At 65.5% G+C, this 7,235-nt stretch overlaps 1 protein-coding gene across 2 annotated transcripts; it reads left to right on the forward strand.

Moving 5' to 3' along the window:
- The first annotated feature begins 309 nt into the window (after window positions 1-309).
- Window positions 310-6,999, forward strand: LOC124504184 (uncharacterized). Of its 2 annotated transcripts, XM_047069550.1 has the most exons (5): window positions 4,380-4,867; window positions 5,359-5,449; window positions 6,215-6,415; window positions 6,603-6,637; window positions 6,778-6,999. In XM_047069550.1, the coding sequence occupies exons 1-5, from the start codon at window positions 4,631-4,633 to the stop codon at window positions 6,808-6,810; spliced, it is 597 nt and encodes a 198-aa protein (XP_046925506.1). In that variant the 5' UTR covers window positions 4,380-4,630; the 3' UTR covers window positions 6,811-6,999. The 2 variants fall into 2 exon arrangements, with proteins under 2 accessions (XP_046925505.1, XP_046925506.1); XM_047069549.1 differs by lacking the exon at window positions 4,380-4,867 and adding an exon at window positions 310-1,161 and having other exon boundaries at window positions 6,603-6,999.
- Window positions 7,000-7,235: the final 236 nt, after the last annotated feature.

The raw sequence follows: 7,235 nt of genomic DNA on the forward strand, positions 1-7,235 counted from the left end.
TGTCCCTTCTCCTTAAGAGATAAATGACGCCTATTTTCCAAGAATCTAATTGTCGGTGCAGGTTGCTTTATCAGGCTTTGCTGTAACTGCAGGATTTCTGTATTTTTGAGAATGGGCACCCACTTAACCTTTATTTCCTAAAACGTATTTAGCAAAGGGGAGCCTGGGTGGCTCAGGTCATGATCTCACGGTTGGGGGGGTTCACAGTTGGTGGGTTTGAACCCCACATAGAGGTCACTGCTGGCATTCTGTCTTCCTGTCTCCCTCCCTCTCTGACCGCCCCCCCCCGTGTCTCTCTCAAAAATAAATAAATATTAAAAATAGAATAAAACGTGTTTGGCAAGTATCAATGAGCACGTCTCCCGCAAGGACGGCTTTTGCAGGGACTGGGGGGTGCGGTCGAGGCCCAGTCCGCAGGGGCGCTCACACAGGGCTCTGGCTGGGAGAAGTGGCCTGGGCACTGGTGGCCACCGAGCGCCATGGAAGAGTGGGGCTCTCTCCTGGACATGTCGGGGGAGGAAGGTGGGAGCGACTTTTCAGGCGCTTGTTTGGAAGTTAAAGCAGGAAGATGCCCGCACACGGCGTCGAACGGGGCGCACCTGCCCCCCCCCGCGGCAGGTCCCTGAGAGTGTGGGCGCCTCATCCTGTCCAGCCCCGTCATCCACGCGCTCCCGTACACACTTCTCCGGGAGACACGGGAGATTCGGCCACGCAAAGACGCGTACACAGGTATTCACAGCCGTTTTATCTGAAGTCGCCAAGACCTGGAAAAGCCCCGGTCGTCCGAGAGCAGGTGACGGACACACCTCGGTCCGCTCGGCCTGCTCGCACAGCGCTCCCGGGGGCTGCGAGAAGCGCCGTACGTGGGCGCCCTGGGCACCGTGAGGGGGTCTCCGCGTGAGTGCGACAAGTCTGCGGACTGCGCCTGCGCAGGGGTGAGGAAACTCGGGGTTATCTTGGTTGTGGGGCCGGCTTCGTGCGCCCGTACCAATGCCGGAAGTTTCCAGAGGGCGCGCTGTAAGCATGTGCGGGGTGCCAGACATCAACGATAGCTCAGAGATGCCAAAATGGGTGGATGAGAATAAAAAGCAAATTGGCGTTCCAGTGCGGACTGGCTCGGCCCGGAAGTGGCCCAGAGGAAGGCACAGGCGGAAGGCACAGGTGGGCGGCGGGTGGCCTTGGAGGGGGGAGTGGAGGTGGTCGTGGCCGGACCGACCGGATGTGGGGCCGGGGGACCCCGTTCTGGGCCGGAGGTGGGGGGTGGTGAGGCAGAGGGGCTCCCCGGTTCCGGACCGGATGTGGGGCCGAGGGGCCCCTGGTTCTGGGCCGGATGTGGGGGGGTGAGGCAGAGGGGCTCCCCGGTTCCGGACCGGATGTGAGGCCGAGGGGCCCCTGGTTCTGGGCCGGATGTGGGGGCGTGAGGCAGAGGGGCTCCCCGGTTCTGGACCGGTTGTGAGGCCGAGGGGCCCCAGTTCTGGGCCGGATGTGGGGAGGGGGTTGAGGCTGAGGGGGCCTGGGTCTGTGCCGGATGTGTGTGTGGGGGGTGAGGCACAGGAGCCCCCTGGTTTGGACTGGATGTGGGGGGGGGTGAGGCAGAGGAGCTCCCCGGTTCCCGACCGGATGTGAGGCCGAGGGGCCCCAGTTCTGGGCCGGATGTGTGTGTGTGTGTGTGGGGGGGGGTGAGGCAGAGGGGCTCCCCGGTTCCCGACCGGATGTGAGGCCGAGGGGCCCCAGTTCTGGGCCGGATGTGGGGGGTGAAGCAGAGGGGCTCCCCGGTTCCGGACCAGATGTGGGGCCGAGGGGCCCCTGGTTCTGGGCCAGATGTGTGTGTGTGTGTGTGGGGGGGGATGAGGCAGAGGGGCTCCCCGGTTCCGGACCAGATGTGGGGCCGAGGGGCCCCTGGTTCTGGGCCAGATGTGTGTGTGTGTGTGGGGGGGGGGGGATGAGGCAGAGGGGCTCCCCGGTTCCGGACCGGATGTGGGGCCGAGGGGCCCCAGTTCTGGGCCGGATGTGGGGGGTGGTGAGGCAGAGGGGCTCCCCGGTTCCGGACCGGATGTGAGGCCGAGGGGCCCCAGTTCTGGGCCGGATGTGGGGGGTGAAGCAGAGGGGCTCCCCGGTTCCGGACCGGATGTGAGGCCAAGAGGCCCCTGGTTCTGGGCCGGATGTGTGTGTGTGTGTGGGGGGGGGGGGTGAGGCAGAGGGGCTCCCCGGTTCCGGACCGGATGTGAGGCCAAGAGGCCCCTGGTTCTGGGCCGGATGTGTGTGTGTGTGTGGGGGGGTTGGGTTGAGGCAGAGGGGCTCTCCGGTTGTGGACCGGATGTGAGGGGGTGATGCGGAAGGGTCCCCGGTTCTGGCGTTGGCACAGGGTGAACAAAAGGGGGTTTGTGGACTGAAGGGGGAGGTCTAGGCTGGGGCTGTGGCCATGGGGGTCTCTGGGGGTGCCAGGCAACAGGCAAGGGCCAGGACAAGGACTAATGGTGACAGATGGGGACCAGGAACCCGGGAGATGGGAGGGAATCTGGGGGGCAGCTGCCGGGGGAAGCCAGGGGCACTAGGGTGGGGAGGGTGGTGGGCGCGGCCAGGGCCTGAGGTTGTGGGCTGGAATGTGCCCCTGGTGAGGACCCAGGGGGCTGTTTGAAGGTGGAGATGCCGGAGTCCGTTTGTATCTCGGGGGACAGATCCCGGGATGTGGCAGGGGGGTGGTGGCAGGGCAGGTGTGCTAGGAAGGAGAGCCGTGCAGGGCAGAGAGGGGGTGCAGGCATGGCTCGGAGGGAGCGCCTCGTGGTTGGGGCCGGTAGGACCGGCTGTCTTGTGGGGAGCTGGACTGAGACTCAGCCGGTGCAGAGGCGGAGTGGAGAGTCTTTCTTGCTGGTGTTACTGGAGCACCTGGGTCCAGCTGTGCCTGCAGGCCCAGCACTGATCCTTTTCTGGAGGTGCGGGGGCAGGCGGTGACTAGATTTTCATTTGTCATTTCAGCTGGGCCTGCACATCCAGCCCAGCCCCGAGAGCTGACTCCTATGGCTCCCCCCCATCCCTCTCTCTGGGAAGGGAACCTGCCCAAGTACTGCTCACTCCCACCCCGGAAGAGCAGGGCCGATGCAGCCAGGCAGGCGGACCGCCACCATGTGGGGAGGGCAGAGGGCAGGGCGGTGTCAGACATAAGAGACGGCGGGGAAGGAGGGAGATGCCGGGCCGTGCGGTCCGCGGCTGAGGTTATGTCTGCATGGCCCTGGGGGTGCCTGGGCTGAGGGGGACGTGACCGGACTGAGGCCCCTCATTTGGGCACCGGCAGGTGGGGAGGGGACCCTCAGCCTGCACCTACCCCTAAACACCTTGCCGGGTTCCTGCCCAGCTGCCCAGGGTCCCCTGTGCACCCAGGGCCGAATCAGGGCTCACGCCCCCTCCTCTGGGCACGCGTGACCTCACCCTCGGAGCCTGTTTCCTCGTGTCTGAAACGGGGACAATGGCAGCATCCCCCTCCCCAAACCCCACCGTGGCTTACAGGTTAACCAGAGCCTGCGCAGGGAGCCTGGCCCCGCCCACACTTGGGTGTCAGCCCGGGGATACGAGTGTGGGACTTCTGGCTTCCAGATCTGTGAGAAAATCGACCTGAGGTCAGCCACCCAGTCTGTGGTCCTCTGTTACCGCAGCCACGGGACACTGGTGCGTCAGTTGAGCATTTTACAGCAAGCCGTGCGGGTCCAACCACGTCCGAAGCTGGGTCGACCTGGGTGTCGGTGCGGACCCTCCAGAGAAGGGGCTCGGGGGTCCTCACCACTGCCGGGAGCCCCACTGCCCGAGCTGGCGTTTCCTCTCCGACACAGCCCCTCCCTCGCAGTGACCTCGGCTACAGGGACTTCCAAGGCCACCAAGGAGCAGGGCTTTGTGTGGCTGGTCATGGCGCAGGCAGCCGGGACAGCAGAGGGGAGGGTGCCGAGAAGGATGTCCACTGGTCTGTGACTGTCCCCACCTGACCCTCCCCGCAGGCCCCATGACCTGTGCCCCGCCTGCTCCAGACCTGCTCCTGACCGCCAGCCTCTTGGTTTCCATGACAACCATCCCAGAGATTGAAAGGGAGGGAAAAGCAGGGTGGCGGCTGGCACAGGAGCCCGCTCCGGGTTCGGGGAGCTCACCCCTGCCTGGTCACTTGGCATGCTGCACTGCCACACCCCTTCCTCGGGGGTCTGCCCTGCCCCGCCCTGGGGGCTGCTCTTCCAGGGCCCCTACCAGCTCCGGGTGGGTGTCCCCTCCAAGGGGGCCCGTCAGCCTTGCGCAGTGGGAGGGGGGAAGGCAAGGTCACTCTCCGTGGGATGCGGGTCTAGGGGCCTTGGTGGCCGTACGAAGAGGGAGGGACGGTTTGGGTGGGTGTGGGCCGGCCGGGCTCAACACCGTGGGCAGAAGTCAACGCCAGCCTGCCCTCTGCTGAGCCAGCGAAAGCCCTAACCACCCGAGCCACAGTTTCTGCACCCGGAGAGCGGAGATTGATGCCTCCTCCCCGGTGGTGGTGGGTGGAGGTCTGGGCAAAGGAGACCAGCCCCTCCGCAGCTGCCCCCCATGGCCCAGGAGCGACATCCCCGCTGGCTGCCTGGGGGCCGGGGGGTGCGTGCTCTCTGCACCTCACGCCGCGCACATGCTCTGCTCCTTTGGGAACAGGAGCACACGGCCCTGGACGCCGGGCCATGCGGCTGGGCTCCCAGCCCCCACATACTCCCTGGGCTGTCCTGAGCGCTCGGGGGCGCTTGGCCTCTGTCGCATCTCACTTCGTCTCCCCACCTGCCCACAGTGCAGCTGGTGTGGCCCCGGAGACCTTCAGGGACCTGCCCAGGGTCATGAGCTTCAGGAAGGACAGAACTGGACGAAACCCCAGGTCTTAACTCCACCAGGCTCTGGCCACACTCCCGCTGCTGCCCCTGGGTCTTCTCAGCTGGGCCGGGGGTGGGGGGGGGGCTCCTCCCAGCCCCGCCCTGACAGGTGCTGGAAACTTCGCAGGGACAGCCAGGGAGGTCGCTGCCCTGCTAACGTGGGGGGACAGACCACAGCATGTAAATGTTAAGTCACTAAGTTGTTGTAAAGACCGAAATACAGACCGTGAGGAGAGACTGAGGGCACAGGAGGAGGGTCCCGCGTGGGAGAGCTTTTCCCACAGAGAGGTCTGAAGATTCAGGGCCACGTGGGCCTTCCCGGGAGGCTGTGCAGATGGAGCCCCCGGGAGCCCACTGGCCGGCGCAGCAGGGTCCCTGTGGCTGCAGCTCAGGGGGCCGGACCTCACCCCTCCCTGTCCCCACGGTGGTCTCTGAGGTAAATGTCCAAGCAGACAGTTCGGTCCTAGAATGCGGAATTTCCTATGGACATTTCCAGAAGCCACGCAGCAGGAGTGCCGCCAGTCGGAGGGTCAGCACTGCGGACAGCGGACAGCGCCCTGCGGGAGCCCGGGGACGTGCCTATGCAGGTGAGGGTGTGAGCCTGGGGGCTCGGCCGGTGAGCTGGTGGGCGTTTGGGGGTGTATGAGGGAGCGTGCGTGTCGGGAGGGTGGAAGGAGAAGCCGGCGACTCAGGCCTGCATGAGCGACCCCTGCCACCCGGCCACATACCACTCCCTCTGCCCTTCAGTGGGCACCCAGAGCCCATGCTCCCTGTCAGTCCCGAGGACCCATATTTGGTGGGGCCTGATGCTGCTGTCCTGATGGCTCACGTGGCCATTGGTCCCCAACGTGCCCCCCCATTCCGATGTGACCCGAGGGCCTCAGTCAGGGCAAGGTTACTGCCACCCCAGCCTCAGGAGTCCACTGGTCAGGACAGCAGGTGCGGAGCTGTGGGCATTGTGGGACGGGCCCTCTGTGGGAGCCTCTGGGCCTAGGTCCCACTTAAGGAGGGACCCTGCCCCCCACCCAGCGGCTGAGGCCCCTTCCATCTCCGGTGAGGCTGCTGAAAGCCGCAGACTGGAGGGTGTTGAGCCACCGCCGTTTGTGCCCACGCACTGGCCCTGGGTCTCAGGTGCCGCAGGGCTGTGCGCAGAGAGGGGCCCTGAGCGCCGAGGGGCGAGGCCCGGGTTAGCTGGCCAGCACTCCCGCTCACGGGGAGGTGCCCGAGAAGGCAGTTAGTTGTCCAAGCCTTGGTGGCATGGGGGAGCAGGGCTCACAGCCCTTCAGGGCCGTTGTGGGGGCACAGGGGGCAGTGGGGTCCGTGCTCTGTATGTTCTTTGCTGACGGTAACAGGACTGAAGTGGCCTCATAAGTCAGCCATTGTCCTCCGTGGAGTTGCGCGTCAGAGCGTTTCCTGCACTTCTCACCGTGAGACGCTGTGTCGAGGCATCTGGCGCCTTGTGAGAGCCCAGCGCCTTCCTCCCGCCCCCAGCCTGGCCTTGGGCTGTCAGGGCACAGGGCAGCTCCTGGGGACACCAGCTTGGGCAGCATCAGGTGGGCGGATCGGGGGACCGACCGGGGGACACAAGGGATGTGTGGGAGGAGAGAAGGGTGACCGTTCCCTGGGCTACTCAGGGTCTGGGGTCAGAGGGGAGAGGAGGTGGGGACACCTGCTCTGCACTCCCACGAGGCAGAGCCCAGTCTGTTAAAATCAGGTTCAGATTAGACGTCTATTTCTCAGGTGAAACAGCTCTAGGTGGATGTTCCGGGACAGAGGTAATGGCGCCATCGGCCACTGGTCTGGCCGTCACTGGTATTGTCACTGGGAGGCGGGCAATGGCTTGTGGCACCTTGACCTGGAACGTGAGGGCTTCTCGTTTTGTCCTGCATCTCATGGGCTCTCCCTTCCCCCTTAGAACACACGCCCCAGGGTCCACTCGCAGCCCTGATACACCCTAGACCCACTCCTGCTGGCCTCATCTTGAGCTCCAGACTGTCCACGTGTGGCTGTGCCACGGGCACAGCCAGCAACATGGCCAGAGCCGAGAGCAAGTCCTCCCCACGCCTGGGGCAGATCCGGGATAGGGGCCCCCACGAGCCCTAGGCTCCTCAGTCCGCCATCTGCTCCTGCCCCCCCCCCCCCCCCCCCCCCCGGGTCCATCCTCAAGCCCTGGCCCTAATCGGATCAAGGAGCGTTTCTGCTGCCCTCCCCCAGGCCACAGCATTGACCTCTTGCCAGGAGGGCGGGCTTCGGGTTGGTGGCTGACCTGCCCCTGAGGCCGTGGCCCTGTGATGTCCTGGGGGAGGGGGCCTCTCATGGGGCCTCTGGGCAGCTGCCTGTGGCCCCTCTGCCCGTCCCAGGGTCCCCGGCCCT

This window comes from Lynx rufus, unplaced genomic scaffold, assembly GCF_022079265.1.
Source record: "Lynx rufus isolate CCGP_SWC_20201006 ecotype Redwood Valley unplaced genomic scaffold, mLynRuf1.p SCAF_8, whole genome shotgun sequence".
Lineage (NCBI taxonomy): Eukaryota > Metazoa > Chordata > Mammalia > Carnivora > Felidae > Lynx > Lynx rufus.

Bases quoted from the DNA above. Each gene is read 5' to 3' on its own strand.
- LOC124504184 (XM_047069549.1), top strand. From the start codon at position 991: ATGCCGGAAGTTTCCAGAGGGCGCGCTGTAAGCATGTGCGGGGTGCCA. The intron at 1,162-5,358 runs GTGGGCGGCGGG...GGACATTTCCAG, and splicing joins GGCACAGGCGGAAGGCACAG to AAGCCACGCAGCAGGAGTGC. The intron at 6,416-6,602 runs GTGGGCGGATCG...TCTATTTCTCAG, and splicing joins ACCAGCTTGGGCAGCATCAG to GTGAAACAGCTCTAGGTGGA.